Below are 27499 nucleotides of genomic sequence, written 5' to 3'. Positions count from 1 at the left end.
TAACTAACAAAAGTTTAATGAATAAAATAAAGAAGTACATAAAAGAGTAACCTATCCATTATATCGATTCCTAACTACATACACCTCTAAACATGGAGAGTTTACAAAAGGTTCAAATTATAATACCTCTAGACTAGTGATTCATTTCTGTTGATGTAATCCAAATGATATGTGAAGATGTCTTTCTGATGTGGAGACGGAGGAAGGCTGGAGAGTAGTGAGACAGAATATCAATACCTGACCACTTCTATGCAATTAAATCTTATGGCTGTCCTCTTCTATGTCTCCTCTCCCTCTATGGCAGTCCTGGATTATCGTTGGCTGCTACTCTTATTCTCAGTGACTGCCCTAAGAATACGATTTCTCTGCCTTTTATCCTAAATTCCTCTCCAACCAGGTTTTAGTATTATTCTTACCTTTGATGGGATACATTTCTGATGCAAATGGACAAATGTTTGACAGAGATGTGAGATAACATCTCTCCCAAAGGAAGTTTTATTTCTCTTTCCCACAAAAAGCAACAAAAATGAGTCATATTTGACATCAAAATGTTACTTTAATTTGTTGATGAATGGAATAATATTTTAATTGATTAAAATAAAATTGTTCTTTACTCCTGAATTCTAACACAAAGAATACATTTTCTTTTTTTATTTCTGAATAACATTGGATGTAAATCAATGTGAAATTTGCAACTGCTTTTATGAAAAAATGTAATCAGAATTGGGGATAAACACTGTGGCTCCGAATATTAAAAATCTCTTTTAGATATTTGTTGTACAGTGATGTTTAATATTTTGATTTTATACACAGTGAGGTCTCTCGATATCACTGTTAACCTTCTACCAATGTCTACTATGTCAAGCATGCATTAAATGATAGTATGAATTTCAATCCCCTCCAGCCCTTCTATTGGAATGAATGTTGTAATCTTAGTCTTAATGAAAATAGAGCAATATTGTCAATTACAAAGTTATAGCACACAAAAGAATATTTACTATAACCATTTAATGCATTCCAAAATATCAAGCAGGATCCTGGAACAAGCTGTCAAACATGACAGGTAAATAGTTTACTGCTAGGAATAGCAATGCATTACACAAATGCAATGTAGGCATGGTTGAATGTGCAAGTAAGTTTAGGTTTAGATTAGCAGGAATATGGTGATTAGGTTAATACTTTTTCATTTAAGTGTTTGATATTTTCTATTAAATCAGATTATTTGCAAGTACTGTACATAGGGTAATCACCAGACCTCTTGCTGATGTATACTATTACTTTTTGAAATAATTGGCCAGAGAGAGAGTTTTGTTACCACCCTGTGTTTAATTTTTGAAAGAAATTTGTTCAAAAATGTACTTAAAAAGTTTTCACACATAATATTTTCTATTGTTGCTTTTAAGACTTAAAATTCTCTTAAATAAGTTTTCATAAAAATCATTTGCAGTAAGGTTATTAATTCTGGTTGACTTTTTACAATAGTTTATTTGCTTTGAATTAGTTCAAATGTTGATGACAAAACATATCAGTGAATTATATTTACTCTTCAAACCTGTTAACCGGAGTGGTTCCTTTTCTATAGTCTCAAACATTTTTGAATCAGAATAGAAAAGGAACCACTCTGATTAACAGACTTGAAGAGTAGATATAGTTATATTCTGGTGTGTACAGAGATTGTTTCATATTAGTGAAAACAAGCTATGTGGGCCAGATAAATATGGCTAGGATGTTGTATTTGGCCTGCAGGCCATAGGTTGAAAATCCTTGCTTTACAAAGAGAAATATTTGAGTATCCCAGAATTGTATATAATCAGTTACTGAACGTCAAGAAAATTTGAATTAATAGTACATTTCATTAAAACCGTAATCTTAGAGAAATATAAGATACATATTCTGGCAATCTTTTGATAAAAAAGGAAAGATATTTACAAGCATTTTATCAATGACTTGAAGTGCCATCAAAAAGCAGGTCTAACATTAATTAACCATTGTGTTACTAAAATGTTCAAAAAAATATTTTTAGACTTTACTATTTCATTGTTTTCAGAAAATTTGTGTTTTCATCAATATTTTTTGTACTTATACTAAAAGAATCCTTGGAATATCAGCACTCCAAGCACTTGTGACCATAGTGCCTCGTCAGGACTGACACCACTGTGGCTGTAGGATAAACACAGAAACCTCAACTTTAGAATTTGCGCGAGCAGTCACATGCACGGACAATCAGATTTGGGATGGAGGAGGGTTGAGAGACAGATCAGAAGTGATTCACTCAGATACAAGATTAACAAGTAAAATAACCGATTTAATTCAACAAAAAAAAAAATAATAATAATACATAGCTCTATGCTATCGAATAGCGGTTGAGAGAGAGAGAGAGTTTACAGGAAACCATGAGTTGGTATAGATACCTGTGATGCACTGATAATTCTGTGGATTTTCGGATCGTTGAGTTTGGTTGTTTGTTTAGTCAGGACAGAATCCAAGAATGGTTGAGGGTTTCTTTTTCTTGGATGGTGGTCGAGGAAGCGATGGAGAACTGGAGGATTTAATCCGGGCAGTTCGACGGTGTTCTTAAAGAAACACAGGATAGGAAATTCCAAGTAGCCTGGACGATGACGATACACCTCTTTCTTTTTTTCAGGGCACATCGTTGATGCATTCGCGAACTTTTGATGACCCCTTGTCCTTGAGTCACTCCTTTTTATACCTCCAAATCACGTTATTTTTTCCTACCAATCAAGAATTTTTGATAGTAGTTCCCAGTGACACATCTGATGAGTTCCCTGGGAAAGGAAATGACTCCAGAGAGAGATTTGATCATTCTCCAGTAATAAAAATGGGAAAAATTTTCAAAAGACAAAAAACAAATTTTCTCTCAAAATTCATTAGGTCTGGTTCCTCATACACTAATAAAAAAAAATAGTAGTTGATTTGTACTCAGAGAACATATTCAAAAAATATAGTTGGTGATTTTGAATTTCATTTGAGCACAATGTAAACTTGAGATAAAAAGGAAAAACATAATCAAAGTTTTTTACAATAAAATTAATATAAAATTATTTTTCTGATCCACATATTTACAAGTAACCAAAACATTCAAATAAGTTTGATTTTTTCAATGACCTAAAAGATGGTTTCTTAAAGTAGTAACTATCTCCAAACAGATTATTTAAAAGAAGTAAGAATTCTTTTCCAAATTAAAACGAGCATCTACAAGATTAAACATACTATTTAAGTAGTATCTATTTGAGCTTTGGAAAATAGATTAAGAATGTAAAAGAAGACATAAAAAAAAAAAAAGGAAAATGTCTACAGATCTTGCAGAAGATAAATAAGGGTTTCTCAGCTGGAAAATAATAGACTACTGATTATTTTATTTTATGGCAAGTTCTTTAGATTATATATATAAAGTTTCTCTTTAAAGGAAAAGTTTTATATATAAATGATCTTAAAAAAAAAGAACTTCGATCTTGGATTCCTTAGATCTGTGATTATGAAGGTAGACAAAACTAATAAACCTGTTAATTAGTTATGTAATTTTAGATCAAATAAAAGAAAAGTAAATAAATTTAAAAATTCTATGTACTTCTTGAAAAAGTTTGATATTACATTACATGATTAAAAATTACATGATATAAAAGTCAAATATTGTTGTNTGGTATTTGAACAGTTTCCAACTCAAACAATTTGACATTTATGGATGGAAATCCTTAAAAAATTATAATAAAAATAAAATCTGAAGATGTTGCTCAGAAGATATTTTGAAAAAGAAAAGTCCTTGTTTAACTAAAATTAATATTAATGCATCAGTACTTTTAATTGTGATTGTTAGTTAATTATTGATTGTTTTAATAAACATATTTCTTGTAGTAATGAAAAATAATAGTATACTTTTGTTAACTTCTGGAAAATAACCCTATATTTTTCATTAGTCGTTTGTTTCGTATAGCACGGATTCACATAATATGACACTTTTTGGGCTGCAATTTGAAAAAATTGTAGACTATAAATTCCCACTGTCATTCATCTGTTCGTCATTCCTTAATCTCAAGAATGGAGTTAGATAGATGAAAGATGAAACCAGATATGGAAACCTTAGCAGCACAAAGCCCTAATTAACTACATATGAACTTCTGATACAAACCGGAAGTCATATTATGTCAGTTCAAAAATTTTCCTCTGAAACATGTAGATGACCAGTACAACTTCTATATTTACAGCTCTATTTAAAATATGATGTATGTGGGCAAGCCACTACTATTTTGAGGTGGAGAGTATATATTTAAATTAAATAACTAAAAATATGATTAAAAATTGCGACCAGCATTGTGATGATGTCACAATAAATAATGCTTGTTTGGAACATATCTACTGTGTTATACTGTAATTAGGTTTGATATGCTTAAAATTGGAATAAAAAAAAATCAGATAAAAAATTTCTTATTCATTTGCATGGCCTCAGAGTTCTTGACATACACCACTTATGCAAAAAAAAAATTATGCAACTGTGATTCATATTATTGCAATAATTAGATATTTCAAAACAAAAGATATTGCTTTGTTTTGACTAATCATTTAGCAATGTATAAAGAAAGTTTATACAACATTTGGGACTTTTTCCATGAGAGTATGATGCCCTAGTTTACTGATAAAGGAGTTTAACCAACTTAAAAACTAATCAGTTTTTATGTGCAGTGGTACCTCAGTACTTGAACCATTCTAAACTCAAACAATTCGGTATCTGAACACAATTTTGAGGGAAAAACTAGCTCAGTACTTGACTTGAACAATCATGACCCACTAGAACAAAGTTTTGGTTAATAACAAATATTTTTACTTTAATTTTGTCATTGATAAAAATGAGTAAATAAAAATAAAATAAAACCTTATAGCTGCCTATCATTGTCAGACAAAAATATACTCAATTCAATTTGTTTTTATCACTTAATGTGTGAAATCATAATGTTCACAATCATAATGTTTTGCAACCATTCCAAATTGATGAAGTGTTTCAAAAATACATGTCAGTGACACATTAAGAGTTGTTGCAAGTTCATGTGTTATTTGTTGATTTTTAAACAATTTTTTCCTGCAATATTTCTTTATTGACAGCTTTTGGGCACCTTTCCATTATATATCTTTTAGTTCAAAATTTCCCAAACAGAACTTTTAAAACCACATTTGACATATTCTAAATTTAGGAACATCTTCCCCATACACATTATGAAGATTTTTTACTGTTTGTATAGCATTAGATGCTTAGATATACATTTTATCTGCAGATATTTTGACTGTACTGAAACAAAATGTGAAATAAAAAGTTTTAAAATAAGCTTCTAAATAAAGAATACAATCTCACATTAGCAATAATGTGTTAAACTTCACAACTGTTTTAATTAAATTAGTTTAAATAAATTTATATTGTGTAATGACAGCTGTTAAAAATACCCAAAAAACTTTTTGTTTAATCCAATAAAATTAATAGGCAAATTCTGCTACTCTGTATTGCATATGGGTATTTTTTACTTTTTCTATGATGTATGCATGCTAGACTTGTAAACTTGTTAAATTCTACCGTGTTTCCCCGAAAATAAGACATCCGCAGAAAATAAGACCTAGCACAAATTTTGCTGAATTGCGAAATATAAGACCTCCACCTGAAAGTAAGACCTAGCGAAGTTTTTTTTAGTCCTAACGGTCATCGACAGATGGTTGAAAGTGGCCGTTGGCTTTTTGAAAGTACAGCCACTGATTGGTCAGCAGACAATTACGCCACACGGCATGATTTGCATAAGACTATGGCTTGGGAATCACAGATTTGCATAACGTTACGGCTGGTGATGGCTAATTGGTCGGCCGGGAATCACGCCACATGACATTTGCATAGTGCTACGGTTCAGTAAGCACTAATTGGTCATCGAGTCCGATGTTGACGCTATAAAAAGGCGACAGTTCGACACACTGGATTTACGTCACTCTCGTCTAAGTTTGACTTGGGAAATTTTTTGTTCAATAATAAATGTGAATTCTTCCTGGAAAAAATAAGACATTCCCTGAAAATAAGACCTAGTGCATTTTTCAGAGCAAAAATTAATATAAGACACTGTCTTATTTTTGGGGAAACACGGTAGTTAAAATGCTTTTATAAGTATCAATATATTCTTGGGAGTCTGGAATGGATTAATCTAATTTACATTATTTCTTAGGGAAAGATTTGTTCAATACTCAGACTTCTAGAACAAATTAAGTTCAAATATTTTGAAGTACCACTGTATTTTAACTCTCATAATTTAGTTTTTATTATTTGATTAAAATAAAACTAAATTTTTAAATCTTTTTTTATTATTAAATAAAGTTGTAATTTTATTATAAAATATTTTCATAAATAAAATTTAATATTCTGTATCCAGATATTTAAAATTTTTGGTATCTTGTGATATATGCAGTATATAAAGATGGTTTTATTATTTTATAGATTTATTTAAATTAAAGTAATAAATAAATTACATTTTATATACAGTATTGTTAACAATTATTAATATATATCAGTTAATTTTGTTGTTTTTCTGTTTAGTTGTTCTGTTTGTGTTAAAGTTAAAGAAAAATTAAAAAATTCCAAATCACAATTTTTTGATGAAGAGAAACTTCGTAAGTGAATTATTTATAACATTAATTATTTTTAAAATAAATAATTAAGAAAACTTTAATATTAATTTTGTTTGCAATTTACATAATAAAATACTTTTGAAAAATTTAATAATTTAAGAACTAATGATTTACTTCCTTTACTCTTATTTTTTTGTTTAATCATTGGAATTTAATTGCTTTGTTGTTTTAACTGGGAATTGATATGGACTTTCTGTAATAAAGAATATAATGATGTTTATGCATTTCACATTGGTCCAAAGCATTCTTATTCCTTTCAATAATAAAATATTTTATTTTTTGTCTACACTCATCATAGAATTTTGTTTACACCAGTGGTTCCCAAACTTATTATTCTCACGGACACGTTCTCATAGCAAAAACCTGACCATGAACCCCAAGTGAAATAACAACTGCATTATAGCAAAATTTCAAATTTAACTTTGATGTCTTGGATGGTGAACGGTGACATAAAAAAAAAATATACTAAATGGAGAAGACATTGAGGTAGGCGTTACATGTAATGCCGACCTCAATGTCTTTTCCATTTAGTATACAATATTTGGTGTGAAAATCATCATATTGATCACAGAAATAAAATATAAATAAAACATTTTTATATTTAAAGTAGTATTTATTCAAATTATAAATTTTGATTTTTAAAATACTAAAGCACATTATTTTTTAATGAAATGAGTGAATCTGATGGGATGATATGAGATTACTGTATTTATGGTCGGCTCGATGTTTGTGAGTAACACTCGTAAGTCTCCACAAGTATTAATTTGCAGTCGATTTCTTTTTTCATGATGAGATTCATAACTGCACTAAATCCATGTTCTACTAAATAGGAAGATGGGAAAGCAATCAACAGCTTGTGTACAGTGGTCCATAATGCAGGATATAAAATTAGTATCTGTTTTTGTAACCAGAATTTATGGTATCCTTGTTCAAACATTGGTTTCAGCTCCTCATTTGTGGATAATTCAATAAGTTCCTTCTGTATTAGTATGGCTTCATCTGAGTTTGTGGGTCTACTTGCAAAAGGGTCCAACACCCAATTGGGAATGCCCAAGTGAAGAATATTTTCAAATCTTTCGCTGGGGTCAGAATGAAGAGCCGTTAAGTATTGACAATAAACAAGCAAATCATCATCTCGTTTTTGCAATTTTGAAAAATTTGGAAACAGAGCATTTTCCTCCCCCCAAGTTTTGTTTGTATAAAAAAAGTTTTGCAACAAATGCAGATATTATGATTTGATAAATGCAGATATTATACTTTTAGTTTTGAGTAAATTTAATTGATCACCTTGTAACTTCAAATTACTTTTGTTAAATTTGGCAAATAAGTCAGTCATATATGCTATGTCATTTTTTTGAATTAATTAAATTGAGCTGCAAATCGTTGTCTTTGTTGTCCAGGAATTCCAACACTGAATCAAAGAGTGCATTAAATCGATCCAAACATGCACTTTTAGATAACCAACGAACTTCAGTGTTAAGTAGTAAACGATTATAATCTTCATCATTTTCTAAGCAAAGTTGAGCAAATAATCTCTTAAATGAGAGATTATTTGAGGCATTTAAGGCATTCTTTTTGATTTTATTAACTGCCTGAATGACCTAATCTAGTGAGCCATGCAAGCATTCGCTAAGGTTTTTGGGGCTAAATGGTGTCTGTGGATGACACAATGTACAGATAATATATTCAGTTTAGCTTGTTTCAAGTATGCCAGAAAGCCTCAGTGTCATCCTACCATTACCGGAGCACCATTAGCAGTAATGGAGAGGATATTACTCAAGGGTATATCTTTTGTATTGAAAAATGTTTTTTAATTCATTAAATATTGTTTCACCTTTTGTATCAGTTTCCAAACATTTGGCAAATAACAATTCTTGGGAAATATTCTCATCTTTTACAAATCTCACTTTGCAATGCTTGTTATTACTTGTATTTTGTATTTTATGTACCTATATACTTATATTTTACTCAGAATGTAAAAATGGCTACCAATTTATTTATTGCTATTTATTTTTAACTATCTTAATAATGAAAATTGGTCACAATAATTTTACTTTATATTAAACTTTTCACAGACCCCCTGACATTGTCCACGCATCCCCAAATTAAGTTTAATTTGCCACAGACCCCAAAGTGGTACCAAGGACCCCTAGTGGTCCATAGGAACCACTTTGGGAACTACTGGTTTACACCGTCAGATTTCTGTTCATTCCCCAACTTGAAGAACACCTTAAAAGACTTCAACTTTGGTCTAATGAAAATGTGCAAGAATCAAAGATTTGGTTACATTTGCAGCATTCATTTTTCTATTAGCAAGGCTTGATTTTCAATCTACTACTTCAAGAAGTGACTCAAATCAAACAAGGCACACTTTTGAAACATAATCTGTTTCTTGTTTACATTATTACAATGTAAACATTAATTTAAAATACTAGGCTAGTACCACAAGTAATGATTATTAAATTAATCTGGCAACCATTTGGCTTTAATACCAATTTTTTACATGAAAGTCTAGGTCAGCACAGTAAACATTTAACTTCTGCTTCTTTTTTTAAAACTTTTTTGTATAATTTTTCAATGAAATTTCCATCTTCATCAACATATCTTTTCCATTATTTTGACAATTCAAAGATACTCTCTGAATAGCTACTCTGTTCTGGCATGTAAGTAGCAGTGTACAGTTTCTGGAGTGCTCACTCAAGCAATTCTTGACAAACCAAACAAGTGTTAGTCCAGGAGTGTTGGATCAGGGTAGTGAGGAAGAATTTTAAATTCATTTGTCCTTCATCCATTGGATGCTGCTGGAACATGCAATGTGTGACTGCATGCTATCATGCAGAAGAATGGTTTTCCTATCTAGTCTCTTTGTCACATAGTGCTCAATAGTTTTTCAGATTATTCTAGTATCAATCAGCATTGATCTTTTCTTCATATATTTAGAAATTTGCCATTAGGCATTCCTTGAAAATGAAGCTTATGTCTTTAGGAATGTCTTCTTAGCAAACCTGATTATGCCATTTTATGTTTTGTTTTCTGGTTTCAGGATCATAATGGCTAAACTAGGACTCATCTTCTGTCACAATACTCAGAAAGTAAATTTTTCATCTTCAGTGTCATAACACTTAAGCAATTGTTTAAGCTTTAATATAACTATCAGGGTTACAGATGTTTATATTCAAAAGTTTGTTGAAAGTAGGAGATATACTGTAAAATGTAATTTAATATATTACCATGCATTTCTCAATAATCTGAAGGCATTCATTCATTATTATTATTATATTATTAATTTTTTTTTTAAGGACTGTGCTAAAAGTAGAGAACCTTATTTTTTTTTATTTGCATTTTTTAAAAAAATGAACAAAAGACAGATCTTTGTCATTTTAAAAACAAACTCATTCTAAATTAACAATTTAGTATATAATAATAATCATGTTGTTAAATTTAATTATATTCTTGTTAAATGAATTTTAAATTTTATTTAGGATGGTTGACAGTCAAAGGGAAATTCATGTGTGTAAATGTTGCTACTATGTCTTGTAAATGTGGAATGTCAAGAGAAGGAATCTCACCTTGTGCTCACAGAGGAGATGGATGTGTAGATGTTGTTGTTGTATCACGTTGCTCACGTTTTAATTATATACGTTATCTTTTTCGCACTTCCTTTCACAATCAAAGCCCTGTAAGTATTTATCATTAATATTTGAACTTTTTAATATAATATAAATATATTTGGGATGCTGGAAGCCTTATGTTAAAGATGTAAAGAATAGTGTATTGCATCACTTCATGATGAACTGATATTTTTTGTAATTTTATTTTATATATATAAAATAAAGTTTTAATCTTCTAGTAGTATTTCTTCCTTATTTAATATTTGATCTATATTTACTTCTAAAATTTTTTATTAATAATTTTCTTTTTTAGTTTGATCTCAATTTTGTGCAACTTTATCGTGTACGTGAATTTCGTTTTAGTCCTTATGTCTCAGAAGGTGATAGGACACCTGCTGCAACTTGTACAGGAGTACAAGACAGTCAGCGTCGTCTGGTAACTAGTATGTGGAACTGTGATGGAGAAGTTATAACAGAGCCAATGATTCATGTTAGGTAATTTATAAAATTAAAACGTTAAAGTTACCATTAACATAATATCAATTATTCTGAAAAATTATTATATTAGATTTATCTTGTGATCTTTTGTGATTCCCCTCATGGTCAGCACAGATTGGGAACATTGTTTCTTGTTTCTTACCCAAGTTGACCTACCCATAAGAGACAACATTGACAGGTCACATAGATTCTTGAGTTGTTGTTTCACAATTTAATTTTATAAATTAACAGAAAAATAATATATTTAAAAAAATAATTTTGTGATTATATGATTTTATCTACTGTAAATTCTTTAAATCTAGATGAGAGACAATTTCTTGAAGGAGCATAAACTGGTAATATTCATACCGGTAATGAATAATACTTAATATTTTATTAAGTATTATTCATTACTGGTATGAATATTCATTAAATAACTTAAAAATTTTTAGTTTTTTCAAAGTAACATAATCTCTCATCAGTTTATAATTGGTCATAAATTCTATTATTTCAAAATAATCTAAGTTATTACATGTTATTATAGAATACATAACTACCTAAAAGGAATTAAAATAAAATGGCAATGAGTTGTTAGAAGTCAAGGGTGTAAAATAAAAATTTGTTTAAATTTTATATTATAGGTGGGTTTCTGAGAAAACCCATATGAACTGTAAAAGACAGGTTGGGGCCATACTTGGCCCCCAACCAAGTATGAAAGATGTAGTCAAATGTGAGAATATGGGTGAAGGTAGAACCTTCTAATTGTTGGGTTGTGAGACCCGCTCATGATGTCACTGTATGGCTTTAAAACATAGGAGGGTCTTAAATGCAAGTGGGGAGGGAAGTCGCAGATAAGTTCCGATCGTAGGTGTGTCCGTATAAGTCAAATGACCAAACAGGTTAACAAATAACTAACAAAAGTTTAATGAATAAAATAAAGAAGTACATAAAAGAGTAACCTATCCATTATATCGATTCCTAACTACATACACCTCTAAACATGGAGAGTTTACAAAAGGTTCAAATTATAATACCTCTAGACTAGTGATTCATTTCTGTTGATGTAATCCAAATGATATGTGAAGATGTCTTTCTGATGTGGAGACGGAGGAAGGCTGGAGAGTAGTGAGACAGAATATCAATACCTGACCACTTCTATGCAATTAAATCTTATGGCTGTCCTCTTCTATGTCTCCTCTCCCTCTATGGCAGTCCTGGATTATCGTTGGCTGCTACTCTTATTCTCAGTGACTGCCCTAAGAATACGATTTCTCTGCCTTTTATCCTAAATTCCTCTCCAACCAGGTTTTAGTATTATTCTTACCTTTGATGGGATACATTTCTGATGCAAATGGACAAATGTTTGACAGAGATGTGAGATAACATCTCTCCCAAAGGAAGTTTTATTTCTCTTTCCCACAAAAAGCAACAAAAATGAGTCATATTTGACATCAAAATGTTACTTTAATTTGTTGATGAATGGAATAATATTTTAATTGATTAAAATAAAATTGTTCTTTACTCCTGAATTCTAACACAAAGAATACATTTTCTTTTTTTATTTCTGAATAACATTGGATGTAAATCAATGTGAAATTTGCAACTGCTTTTATGAAAAAATGTAATCAGAATTGGGGATAAACACTGTGGCTCCGAATATTAAAAATCTCTTTTAGATATTTGTTGTACAGTGATGTTTAATATTTTGATTTTATACACAGTGAGGTCTCTCGATATCACTGTTAACCTTCTACCAATGTCTACTATGTCAAGCATGCATTAAATGATAGTATGAATTTCAATCCCCTCCAGCCCTTCTATTGGAATGAATGTTGTAATCTTAGTCTTAATGAAAATAGAGCAATATTGTCAATTACAAAGTTATAGCACACAAAAGAATATTTACTATAACCATTTAATGCATTCCAAAATATCAAGCAGGATCCTGGAACAAGCTGTCAAACATGACAGGTAAATAGTTTACTGCTAGGAATAGCAATGCATTACACAAATGCAATGTAGGCATGGTTGAATGTGCAAGTAAGTTTAGGTTTAGATTAGCAGGAATATGGTGATTAGGTTAATACTTTTTCATTTAAGTGTTTGATATTTTCTATTAAATCAGATTATTTGCAAGTACTGTACATAGGGTAATCACCAGACCTCTTGCTGATGTATACTATTACTTTTTGAAATAATTGGCCAGAGAGAGAGTTTTGTTACCACCCTGTGTTTAATTTTTGAAAGAAATTTGTTCAAAAATGTACTTAAAAAGTTTTCACACATAATATTTTCTATTGTTGCTTTTAAGACTTAAAATTCTCTTAAATAAGTTTTCATAAAAATCATTTGCAGTAAGGTTATTAATTCTGGTTGACTTTTTACAATAGTTTATTTGCTTTGAATTAGTTCAAATGTTGATGACAAAACATATCAGTGAATTATATTTACTCTTCAAACCTGTTAACCGGAGTGGTTCCTTTTCTATAGTTTCAAACATTTTTGAATCAGAATAGAAAAGGAACCACTCTGATTAACAGACTTGAAGAGTAGATATAGTTATATTCTGGTGTGTACAGAGATTGTTTCATATTAGTGAAAACAAGCTATGTGGGCCAGATAAATATGGCTAGGATGTTGTATTTGGCCTGCAGGCCATAGGTTGAAAATCCTTGCTTTACAAAGAGAAATATTTGAGTATCCCAGAATTGTATATAATCAGTTACTGAACGTCAAGAAAATTTGAATTAATAGTACATTTCATTAAAACCGTAATCTTAGAGAAATATAAGATACATATTCTGGCAATCTTTTGATAAAAAAGGAAAGATATTTACAAGCATTTTATCAATGACTTGAAGTGCCATCAAAAAGCAGGTCTAACATTAATTAACCATTGTGTTACTAAAATGTTCAAAAAAATATTTTTAGACTTTACTATTTCATTGTTTTCAGAAAATTTGTGTTTTCATCAATATTTTTTGTACTTATACTAAAAGAATCCTTGGAATATCAGCACTCCAAGCACTTGTGACCATAGTGCCTCGTCAGGACTGACACCACTGTGGCTGTAGGATAAACACAGAAACCTCAACTTTAGAATTTGCGCGAGCAGTCACATGCACGGACAATCAGATTTGGGATGGAGGAGGGTTGAGAGACAGATCAGAAGTGATTCACTCAGATACAAGATTAACAAGTAAAATAACCGATTTAATTCAACAAAAAAAAAAATAATAATAATACATAGCTCTATGCTATCGAATAGCGGTTGAGAGAGAGAGAGAGTTTACAGGAAACCATGAGTTGGTATAGATACCTGTGATGCACTGATAATTCTGTGGATTTTCGGATCGTTGAGTTTGGTTGTTTGTTTAGTCAGGACAGAATCCAAGAATGGTTGAGGGTTTCTTTTTCTTGGATGGTGGTCGAGGAAGCGATGGAGAACTGGAGGATTTAATCCGGGCAGTTCGACGGTGTTCTTAAAGAAACACAGGATAGGAAATTCCAAGTAGCCTGGACGATGACGATACACCTCTTTCTTTTTTTCAGGGCACATCGTTGATGCATTCGCGAACTTTTGATGACCCCTTGTCCTTGAGTCACTCCTTTTTATACCTCCAAATCACGTTATTTTTTCCTACCAATCAAGAATTTTTGATAGTAGTTCCCAGTGACACATCTGATGAGTTCCCTGGGAAAGGAAATGACTCCAGAGAGAGATTTGATCATTCTCCAGTAATAAAAATGGGAAAAATTTTCAAAAGACAAAAAACAAATTTTCTCTCAAAATTCATTAGGTCTGGTTCCTCATACACTAATAAAAAAAAATAGTAGTTGATTTGTACTCAGAGAACATATTCAAAAAATATAGTTGGTGATTTTGAATTTCATTTGAGCACAATGTAAACTTGAGATAAAAAGGAAAAACATAATCAAAGTTTTTTACAATAAAATTAATATAAAATTATTTTTCTGATCCACATATTTACAAGTAACCAAAACATTCAAATAAGTTTGATTTTTTCAATGACCTAAAAGATGGTTTCTTAAAGTAGTAACTATCTCCAAACAGATTATTTAAAAGAAGTAAGAATTCTTTTCCAAATTAAAACGAGCATCTACAAGATTAAACATACTATTTAAGTAGTATCTATTTGAGCTTTGGAAAATAGATTAAGAATGTAAAAGAAGACATAAAAAAAAAAAAAGGAAAATGTCTACAGATCTTGCAGAAGATAAATAAGGGTTTCTCAGCTGGAAAATAATAGACTACTGATTATTTTATTTTATGGCAAGTTCTTTAGATTATATATATAAAGTTTCTCTTTAAAGGAAAAGTTTTATATATAAATGATCTTAAAAAAAAAGAACTTCGATCTTGGATTCCTTAGATCTGTGATTATGAAGGTAGACAAAACTAATAAACCTGTTAATTAGTTATGTAATTTTAGATCAAATAAAAGAAAAGTAAATAAATTTAAAAATTCTATGTACTTCTTGAAAAAGTTTGATATTACATTACATGATTAAAAATTACATGATATAAAAGTCAAATATTGTTGTTAAATAATTTAATGTAAAATTCAGTTCAAATGCATTTGAAAATGGAATACTCCTAAGTTTTCATGCAAATAAATTTTAAAATTTCAACTTCTAAGAATTGTTAGTGTGAATAATTTTTAAATTAAGCTAAAAAGCTTAATTTAAAAATTATTCACACTAACAATTCTAAATTAAAAGCAAGCATCATTAAGAATGATATTTATAACATGTATTATGATAAATTTATATTTGTAGAACTTATTTTAATTTTATTAAATTTATAAAATTAATGATGTATTATATTATATTATAGGGTTCATTGCCAATTAATCAGTCTGTTTTCTCGAGGAATTGAAGACAGAGAAATTGAAAATTCTTGCACACATTGTATAGGATTTTGTAAGAAGAAACAAGGTTGATTTCAATAACTTAGAAATAGCACATTTCTTCATTGGCCAAAAAGTGCCACATACCATTATGCACCAACAGTCCTTTATATCAGAAAAACAAAGTGAGATGTTTAAGTTTTGTTTCATTTTATTACTTCCATTATTTTTAATCATTCCAAAAATCTTTGCATGATCATAATCATATAAATAAAAGAGATTTAAGTATTATGTAACATTTTAGTAAAATGTCTATTCTGAGAATGGAAATTCTTGAATAGAGAATTTGTATTTTAAAATGTTAATATTGGAAATGAGCTGGATCTCATAAAAAGAATTATGTACTTTGATTACATAATATATGGTATTAATTTATGGTTCAATAAGAAATGAAAGCATTTTTTCAAGATAAAGTGAACAAAACTCTTTCTAGAAATTGTGTATGATAGATCTGAAAGTTTCTTTGACAAATATGTTCAAATTCATAAAATTAATATATGAAATATTTAAACTTATTTCAATTTTTATGAAATATTTGTATATGTACTATTATTATATATCAAAATAATGGAAGAAAGTTGTTTATTTATTTGACAGCTTTGTGTTAAAAGATTTTTATAAGAACAATGATGCATTTTATTGTATAAATCATTATTTTTATATCTAAATATGATACAAAAAATAGTGTATTATTAAAACAATTTTATTTAAAATAATTATAAAAATAAAACATATATTAATTAGTATATAAATTATTTTATAATTGAGTTTTTTATAAAATAATTAATTCATTACAATTTTTTTTCTTTATTAAATTCAAAAATGTTCTGTAACTGTTAGAATAATAAGCTTGTATTGAGTGCATGCAGTTCTTAAGTTTGGTATCATTAACTTGATCATCAAAAAATTCTTTCACTACAAAAATTTTTTCATTTTCATTTCTCTGATCATAATTTTAATGTTAGTTTGTATGCTTCATTTATTTATAAATAGCATACCAAAACAAACAAATAATCTAAATATGTTGCACATTTATTTGAATATGCTGACATATCTCTTAAGCTCATTTGAGCATTATAGGTTAAAAAAAATTGAGGAAAATTTACAAGTTTTCTCAAAATAAATTTTTCACTATAATAAGAAATATGGCTATAAAATATTTTTAAATAAATTGTTGCCTCTGTATTATATCAAATATATCTATAATATTCATTAATGATTATATATAATCTTTTCTATCCTTTTGTTATCTTAATTGAAATACCGGAAAAAAATATGTTGATTTTTATAGAACATATTCAAATAATGGTGAAAGTTCTACTTTTATAATTGTGAAAATGGCAAAAATAATGATTTTTAAATGTCATAATAAAAATTATTTCAATATCAATCATTTCATGGTTTTCACTAAATAGTTTCTATTACATAAAACAGTAATTTTATAGTTCTTATATATATGTAAAATATACAAAAATTTTCATATATATTATAATAATAACTAAAATATTTGCTACTAAGGGAATAAACCCAAATCTATAATTGTAAAATATTTAACTATAATGTTAATCTTAGATAAAACAGATTTTCATCTTCAAAAAATTTACATTGATAGCCACCAATAAGTTTTTGTCAATATAAAATATAATAAAGATAACGTATTGCTTTAATATACTATTTATTATAATTATAAAAGAAATATAATAATGGGTTAACTTGTTTTTGGTGTTAAAATATTAAATTTATCATTTTGAAACTATAAATACTTTTAAACTAAATATAAAAGCCTGTTTTAACTAAATCAAAACTTATTATTTTTTTCATTAAATTATACTGTTCCATATAGTTTAAATTATTATTTTTAAACTATATAGAAATTAAGAAAAAATTATACTAAGGTAGGAAAACTCAGTGTGAAGACCATTCACTCAAAGAAAATTCAATAACTTGAGAATTTCTAAGTAATGACAATTTTAAAGACTCAAATTTGCAATTGCCACACAGGGCCATTGAGAGCTTGTATGGGACCTGGAAGTAGATTGGGCCCTTTATCACTTTTTCCCCCTTTTTCTTTTTGAACAAATGAAATATGTAGAAAGTAAAAAATTAATAAAAAATCGAACAATAAGTAGTCTTTAAGATTAACATGAATTTATAGGGGTAAGAACTACTACAGGTCTGAGTTTTTTCTGAGCTTTGGGAAAAATCCCCAGCTCCCCTTTCAATGGCCCTGCTGTCATATAGTAAATAATTATCAATTTCACTTTTTGAGCATTTCTAATTCAGCCATCATCTAGACTTGTAAATTATTTATAAGTTAATATATTGTATTAATCTCACAGGTTATTTCAGTGTGATAACTAGAAACAAAGTTCAAATGCATTCATTTGCATTCAGATATTCATTGAAATCCTATACGATAGCTTACTATATCATGTTTTCAGTTGTGGAAATGATGAAATGTAGAGTGTAAATAAATTAAATTTCATGTTTGAAATATAGAATGTTCAGATAATGTAATTGGTAATATATCTGCAATAATGGGCTAATATGACAGCTCCTGCTCTGACTTGACAATTTTCTAGATGTATCAATAAAATGATGATATGATGATTCTGTCTATATCAATATGTATGGCTACATTCTGCTAGTATCATATCCATTTATTAATAAATATCTTTATAGATAGCTTAAAAGTAATAATTTTAGCCAATCAGGTTTATCATTTGTCTGTAACTAAAACTGGACTTAGTGTTTTTTTGTTTTTTAAATAAAAGTTAGAAAATAAGAAATAATTTGAGATCTCAAAATTCACTTTATTAGTTTGATTTACATAACATCTGAAATTAGAAAGAATTATATAAGCATAATTACAGCCATTTCAATTTGTTCATTTTTTTTTTGTTTTTGTGCAAGATGGTACAAAAACAAAATAAATGAAAATGTTAGTGCACAAGAATAGTGACACAACTCAAAAAAATAGTTCTTCCAGAACAGCCATTTAAAAGTTTTTTATTTCTGCAAGGCTTTGTCATGATCTTGAATTTTTAAAATTTTTAATCTTTTTTGGAAATAAAGATTTGAAAATTTCATTACTTATATGAAATTTTAAAGATAGGTAGCAATAAAATGCTAATAACTTCAATTCAAATCACTTTTTATTTCTTAAAATCACATATTTGGCACATTCATATTGCAAAAATTTTATCATTATTATCAATTTTATCATATTGCAAAAATTTTATCATGCAAAAATCATTTACTATCACAAAATATTTCCATATTACACTGCTAAACTTTTTGTTGACATTGTTTTTATTTTAATTTAACTTAACATTCTCCAAAAACACAAACATAATCTATGCTATCCCGTGTCACACTAAACCAGGCATGGCCAACATACAGCCCGTGGGCCAGATTTGGCCCGTCTAATGAATTTATGTGGCTCGCGATCAATCTTTCAATATTAGCTACTGAAGTCCAAATAGCTCAATAAAAATCGCAGGATATGCTCATCAGAAATATTTTGTCATGATATCATGCCATAAAACTATATATAATAAATGTGTTTACAGTATGTTTAATGGAGTTTTCTTATTTCATTATANCACGCGTGTATTGTTGAGAATAATTGTGACGTTCTAGCAGAAAATATGAACTTATTCTATAATTGAAATATATTTACGTTAGCTTATAAAAATTTTATATTTTAATAGTTGAAAAATATTAATTAATTATAAAATATTCAATTACAGATGCATTCTTTGGTGTATAATGACACGATACTTACTCATAAAGATAAATATTTTATGTAAAACGCCAATAAATAATATTTATATAAAATTAAATGTTGAAGATTATCAAAGCCTTTCGGGGACCACCATGGAAGGTTATATCTGTTCTCACCTCACCACAAGACTAGAAATTATAATCGTAAAAGTGATTGAGATATACACTTATAATATTTATATAAAATTATATAGTGTTTGGCATAATAACTAGACATTTATAATTGCCTGTTTTTCTGCCAGATCCTATATACATATGAAAATTATCCAGAAAGTAAGTTTTCCAGGTCTTTAACACTTGAACAACAATGGAAACATGATAATTATGCTTAATAATGCAAGGACATTCTACTATTTGCCATTTATGATATCTGGAAACAAGCATTTATATGCTACAGTTGTAGAATTCTTCCTGCAAGTGCAAACCACAGCTGGACAACTTTTGTTTTATTATTATTGTTTATTTACTGATTGGACAAAAATCTTTTCATTTGAAGAAAGAAATAGAAATTTGAAGGAGCAAGACTCGGGCTATTAGTTGATATTCAAAAATGTCTCATTTGAACTTATCCAATAATGCACACATGCAAACTTTATATGCAGTCGAGCTTTGTTATGAATAAAGCAAACTCCTTTAATGATTAAACCTTATTGCTTGTTTTAAAACAAGATAGCATAATTTTTGAAGAATGTAACTGTAGTTTTCAGTACAGTAGTTTCCCACAAACTTCACTTAATGTGTACTGAGAAGGTGGTGAGTTAACAAAAATGACATGTTTTATGGACTCCTGTGTTAACAGTAAAATGAAGGATCTATGATTCTAGTCTAAATAGCAAAAGTTTCATAAATGTATTGTGTGTGCAAATTCACTATACATATTAACCATATACCATTAGTGTCTATTTCTATTTGTAGCTAAATTTTAATTTTAAAAAATATTGGCTATTTAGTGGCCCTTGGATAAAGGGTTATATTCTTTGCTAAAATGTGGAATTGATGCTATTATCAAGTGTCACTGGTGAATAGTGATAATTTATTTCATTCCAGGGTTAAGCTATAGATGTAAAATTAGATTACATGTATTCTTTTTACCTCTATGTCCTTAATGTTTTACTTTTTTTGTTTAAAAATTGTCTACTTGGACCTTGTTTATAAATAGGACTTATTATACTGATGTAGTTTCTGATTAGTGAAGAGAAGTCTTAGTCAAATAGTAAAACAAAATATCTTTATTTTCACCTGCTGAAGAGGGGCCTACAGGTCTGAAACACCCAAAAAGTGTGTACAGGTAAAAATAAAGATATTTTATTTTACTATTTGATTAAGACTTCTCTTCACTAATCAGAAACTACATCAGTATAATAATTCCTATTATAAACAAGCTCCAAGTAGACAATATAAAAACAAAAAAGTATTTTGTTTTTGAACGACATGACAAGTTTTATGGAATGTTGAATTATTGAGAGTTGAGTTTCCAGGACTCCCAGAAATGGCACACTCTTGGTGGAATTTTTGCCAAATAGTTCTGATTAGTACTGTTTGGCAAAAATTCCACCAAGAGTGTGCCATTTCTGCCCTAAAATACATTTGGTTAGATTTTTTATTTTAGTAGTCATTTTGAAATGTTGAATCAGACCAACAAAGATTTTACACAATAAAACTCATATTTAATGACTAGTTACAGTTTTCTGCACATGGCACATGTTAATGGATATGCTATACTTTAGTTACATGCTATGCTTCATTCAGAGGCACTCTTCAGATACCTGAAGAGTGCCTGTGAATGAAGCCAAAAACATTTGTGATTGAATACTCAATATGCTGGAAGTTGTATGGTAAGCATAAACTAGTTAAAAACATGCCAGAAGATAGAACTTTATATACTATGTTTCCCTGCCCTTCTACACAGGTATAAGGGAAACTTACTTTCTGGATATGCTTCATATCTATTATTTCTAGATTCCTTATTTTTAACTTTTACATTAAATTTAATAATTTTCTTGAATGCATTTTGCTTTTGAATAGTTTTCAATCCCTTTATAAAATGAGCTTTAATTGCTCATTTTAGTTGCTCACTAACTGATAAATTTAACATTTTAACTTTTATTATTAATTAATATTTATGTAATGTTAAAATCCCAAGAGCAAACATATTTTCATACAGATTAAAATACTGTCGATTCATTCTTAAATGATAATTATCCTTTTTGCAAATCATGCCTAGAAAACCTAGAAAATAAACATTTGTACCATAAAAGAACTCATGCAGATGGCATTTGTTTACACCCAGTGCCAAAATTTTTGGCAATTGTCACCTAGTTCTAGGTGCATTCAATCTCCTTTCCAATAAGTACCTGGAATGGTAAGAATTATATTCTCTTTTTTCTTGTGCTTGACTTATCTTTTCATCTTGAATGTGTTAACTGTTGTAAGAAACAAGAAATTTCATCATGATTCTGATATAAGCTAAAGTACGTAAAAAATACTTGTTTTGTTTTAAAACATATATACAGTATATAATGTAGTAATTTTGACATTTAAAATTATATTGAGTATATTTTATATGCTATGTATTTCAAAACTATCTATATGCTTTTTAAAGATTATTGAACTTTTTTAACCTTTCATCTCAACTCCTTGGCAATCTAAGCTGGAACAAAAGGTCTTTGTTTTATTCATACATGTTTGACTACTATAATCTTTCAAGAACTTTGATTTAGGGGGTTTATATTAAATATCAAAATGGAACATAGATTAGAATTAAGCCTTTAGTTAGCTATGATAAGCATATATTTTCTAGTATAAATTATTTAAACATTCCATGATGTATTTTAAATATAATTTTTATATTTACACTTTTTTCATGTGATTATTTAAAAGATAAATATATTTATTAATTAATTAATGTTGTTTTTTTCCCAATTTGATTATTGATATTAAATTTCACATTCCTTTATTATTTTGTTCATTCTTTCATTTTATTTTCCAGTTATCAGTAGAATCTTAAATTTAATATAACGTCACTATAGAAATTAAAAAATGGGATGATGCACTCAAACCTCATTGTTAAAATGTTCATAATATGAGAATATTGAATGAAACAAAATGAGACAAAAATCACTATTACAAGTAATCATAATAAATCTTTCTTTTCTCTGTAATCCTTACAAATAAGTTTAAGAATTTCAATACAGCACTTCTTACATCAAAGTTTTTAGTGACAATGTCTTTATTTATTTAATTAAATTTATTATTGTAAATGCATTTTAAATCAAATGTTAAATAAGCACATAAAGTCATTGTCATTGAAAACCTTTGGATGTAAGAAGTACTGTATTGAAATTCTTAAACTCACTTGTAAGGATTACAGAGAAAAAAAAAAGAATTACAGCATCCCTTATCCACATAATCATAAAGTTATTTATTAATTCTTACTGAAAATTTTTCTACACAGACATATAATTATATCACCTAAACTAGCTGCAATTCAAAATACATATATTTTAAAAATAAATTTTGTTATTTTTGCATACAATTTTATATATTCCTTTCTGTCTATTTTAAGATCTGATCAGCAGCATTACTAGAATGTGTCATCCAGTGCAGTAACTTAGTGTTACCTCCAGGACCGGCCGGAGGGCAGTGCAAACGGTGCAACCACACAAAGCCCCAACTCTTGCTAATTAAAAATTGATCATTTGATTATTTGCCAATTTAACTAATTTTTGCTAATCTATTTAATGGATGGTATGTTTACCATTAAAATATTATTTTGTTATTCAAAACTGTTTTAATAATAAAAGGGGGGAGAAAAGCCTGCACAACAACTTTGCACTAAGCCCTGCTTTTTCTCGGGCCATCCTTGGTTATCCCATGAATCTCTTTTTATGCTAGACCACATAGAATCCTCAGTAATGTTTCTTTATATGTATTAATGTTACTCATAAATCATAATGGCAATAACATAAGCAACTAGCAAAATTAAAATTGCATCTTTTAAGTTACAATATCGTATGCACAGCCTGCATATATTTATTTATGTTTGTAATTGTATTATTTAAAAAATACAAAAATATTTTACATTGTTATTTGGTAATAATGACAGCTCTGATTGCTAATTTATTTTTTGAAACTTATAGTGTTAGCATTGTAGGTATATTAATACATATAAGCTGGACTTACAAAATGCTTTTATTGTTAACTAATTACAGGAATATTAAAAAAATATTATCATTAAATTTTTGCTGAAACACTGAAAAATTTAATAATAATTTTGGTGTCATCGTCTGATGTGATATGGTCTGCACCCATTAAACATCCTCAAACAGTTTTATGATCAGTTCTAGTAGCAAGAACTGATCATAAAACTGTTTTTGAAAAAAAATTTTTTTTTTTATCTGTAAGGCATGAACATTATGTGACATGAATTTCATTTAATGATATAACTACTATAGAATATTGTTGTGAATGTCAGTTTTATCTATGTCTTTTTATAAGATTTGGTGTTTGTTAGAATGAAGTGAACATTGTAAGACTAAGGAATTAGTTGTAACTATAAAAATTCTAAATTTAATTTAACTTTTATTTATTATATTAATAGTAAATGGAAAAAGCATGAGTGAAGTTCAACTAAAATATGAAAAATTTAATAATAATTTTTTCACCTTGTCATTAATTTTAATGTTTACTTTAAGCTGAAACATTCTGACATTTGAAATATCATAATCTGGAAACACTCATATAACACATCACGTCTATAGCACGGATTCACTCTAACACGGATTGAGAATTGGGAACTTGCCCGTATAACACGGTGCTTTTATAGCACGGGTTCACTTTAACATGGTTCAGGAATTGGGTAAAACCCTCGTACAACATGAAATGTAATAAAAGGTGCATTCTTTTATACTTCCGTGTAACTCTGCGCAAGCATTCTAATTGTTTTCGTGGCTACTTTGAATGCTCTTTCAACAAGTAATCCATTTAATGGTTAAATTTTACAATTGGGACCCTTCTTTTGCCTCTAAAAGTTCATTTTAGAATTATAGATTCCTCCATCACGATACTATCAATAGTGCTGGTGCCACCATCTTTCTTTCACCATCATTCCTAAATGCCTACAAACAGCAGCTCACTCCTGTTGCAGAGCGACCCTATTAACGAATGCACCCAAAAACTTACCAGTTGATGATGCTCGTGCTGAGATCATCATATAGGATGAATAATTCTCTGGTAAAATATTTACTTAAATAATATTCATTTTTTTCATAGGTAAAATACTTAACAAATCCGATTTTAAATATGGAGTTAACAGCATGTTTTTTAATTTTTGGAACCTAATCCCCCTTTTCAAACTAGTTTTGTTTCATATAACACGTCAATTTTTTAGAACGTAACTACCATGTTATACAGGGGGTTACCTGTAGTTAGTTTTCTTCTAGATCTTTAGAACTCAAATTATATGTAATATAGGAGCTCCATTATGACCCACTGAGTTTGGACTATTATTTTGACCAACTCCAAATTTTTTTTTTCAAGAAATGATTAAGTTATCACATGGAATTTAGGTGTTAGCCTATGGTTTTTATTTGGCTCACAGGACATAAATCAGAGATCCGATTTACACAATACATGACTATTTGTAAAAAATGAGCAATGCATGAGGTTTCAAAATGGAGTAGTTACATTAATTAGTTATCACAGAGCTATCATTGAATCCTGTTACTGCATACTTTTAAAGTACAATATATGTTGACTTATATCTTCTGACAAATTTAAGTTCTTAGTTTCATATATAAAATCATTTATTGATTATTTCAATGGTAATGAAAAGTTATTTTATATTAATAAAATAGACTTTTCTGTTATTGTTTATTTAATGCCATGTTTTGGGACATGCTAATTTTGATAAGTTTTATAAATATATTTTATTACAAGAGTTTGGTTATTGTTGTCATTATCTTTGGGTAAAGTAGATATTTTAAGTTTATTTTTTATATTATCAACTTCACTATTTGGCTGATAACATTTAAAGCACTGGTTAAGACTGATAACACAAAATGTTAATTGTTTAATACAGAAGTTTTTTTTAATTTACAGACAAAAATATAATCTATAACTTTAAAATAAAAATTTTATCATACATAATGTTTTGGCATTTGTTAATAAAACTTTATTATTGTTTACTTATTATTTAATGTAATATAGAATTTTATTNGCTATATGAATTCGAATTTCCAGTCTAAAATTAACCGTTATTTGGAAAATCTTTCTGGAACGTTGTCACGTGTTACCGACATTGTCATTGTAGACCTCAGGAATAAGCACTGCATTAACTTCAAACAAGAAATGAAGATATCAACAGCATGGGAAGCCTTCCTCAATAAATCTCTAAAGTAACAACATACGGATAATGCGCAAGTCTACAATGACAACATCGGTAACACGTGACAACGTTCCAGAAAAATTTTCCAAATAACGGTTAATTTTAGACTGGAAATTCGAATTCATATAGCGAATTCCATAGCGCCTGAAGAAGAACCAAATTAGGTTCGAAAACGTTTGCAAAGTCCTTCGTATTGGAGAGGAAGAACACCGGTTACAGGCAGTGAAGTGAGGTAATTCTACAAAGTATTACTGTAATTGTTCTTCATTATCTTACTGAATGTCTTTCTCTATTGCTAGAGTTTAATTACTGAAGTTTCATACAGAAGTCAATCTGAAGACAAATTACAGATCAGCACTATAATCAAATGTAATAATCATTTCACGCCGACTTTTTCAATACCAAAGGTTACACTTACGTGTTGTGGTGTTACGAACGATGACTGTTTAGAGTTTGGATAAGTTCCAACTCTAAACAGTCATCGTTCATAACGCCACAACATGTAAGTGTAACCTTTGATATAGCACTGTAATGTTCATTTTGTAGGAAATTATTATTATATAGAAAAACATTAACCAGTTAAAAGTTTATATTCAGAATAAAATTTACTTAAGTCTCAGTGCATTTGATATTTCAATTAAAACAAGAATACAATTAAATATTAATAATTAGTATTTACTAGTTACTAGTTTATTTATAATATGATAATATAAAACATTTAGCTGTATACTTAAAATTGATAGATTAGCTTTAAATTATTTTATTTTAAATAACTATTATACTTTCTATTTGTATATAATTATTGTATATATTTAGAGGAATTCTGTATATTATAATTTAATTATAGCAATATTAACCCTTTGAAGCATGCAAATTCCTTCTTTTGGCTTGAAGTACTTTTTCCATCAACCATTGATGATAAAGTATTATAATAAATCAATCTATAATGTGCTTTGTTTCTATTATTAAATTTAAAAGTTAGTGAATAAAATTTCATTTTCTAATTTAAACAAAGATATAATATAATGATAAAGTATATTTAATGTAATAGATATATTATATTGTACATCATGTGTCTGAGTCAAAATTCGTATTACAGGTTCATTATTATTCATTGTTTTTCATCCTTAGTGTGGAAATATGAACTAAATTGAGTTTGAGTGTGTATGTATAATTGTTTGAAAACTTAAGCTTAAGGAAATTTCTAAGTCTATATTATAAATTCAGAGTCAAAATAATTTTACAGGCCCAAATAGCATTAATTTAATATTAAAATTCATGATCAAAACATCCATACTTTTTAAGGGAAAATACTTTCCTTGTTATTGGAGATATTCATGCTGTTAAATATAATGAGCATCAAGTTGAAGTAATTTTAGAATAAGGAAACTCGGAATTTTCTCATTACAGAAATTTCAAATAGTGTAAAAGTTATTTTAATTATATCTCAATTCACACCATCACTAAAAGAAATATATCTTGAAGAAAAATTGAGCCTTTATTACAGATTGATATAGTGACTGAAAATAAAATATTAATTTTAATAATAATTTNGAATTTTCTCATTACAGAAATTTCAAATAGTGTAAAAGTTATTTTAATTATATCTCAATTCACACCATCACTAAAAGAAATATATC

General features: G+C 28.5%; 1 protein-coding gene across 1 annotated transcript; it reads left to right on the top strand.

The window, feature by feature from the left end:
* The first annotated feature begins 1116 nt into the window (after positions 1–1116).
* On the top strand, positions 1117–16262 carry LOC111618011 (ceramide kinase-like). The gene is made up of 5 exons (XM_023359430.1): positions 1117–1132; positions 6553–6651; positions 10152–10348; positions 10594–10775; positions 15616–16262. Exons 1-5 carry the CDS (start codon positions 1117–1119, stop codon positions 15719–15721), a joined length of 600 nt encoding a protein of 199 aa, XP_023215198.1. The 3' UTR covers positions 15722–16262.
* The last annotated feature ends 11237 nt before the right edge of the window (positions 16263–27499 follow it).

Source organism: Centruroides sculpturatus, unplaced genomic scaffold (assembly GCF_000671375.1).
Source record: "Centruroides sculpturatus isolate CEXI.00-Female unplaced genomic scaffold, Cexi_2.0 scaffold36, whole genome shotgun sequence".
NCBI lineage: Eukaryota > Metazoa > Arthropoda > Arachnida > Scorpiones > Buthidae > Centruroides > Centruroides sculpturatus.
The sequence above is the reverse complement of the archived record's forward strand: the minus strand, read 5'-3'. Positions and strand labels throughout refer to the sequence as shown.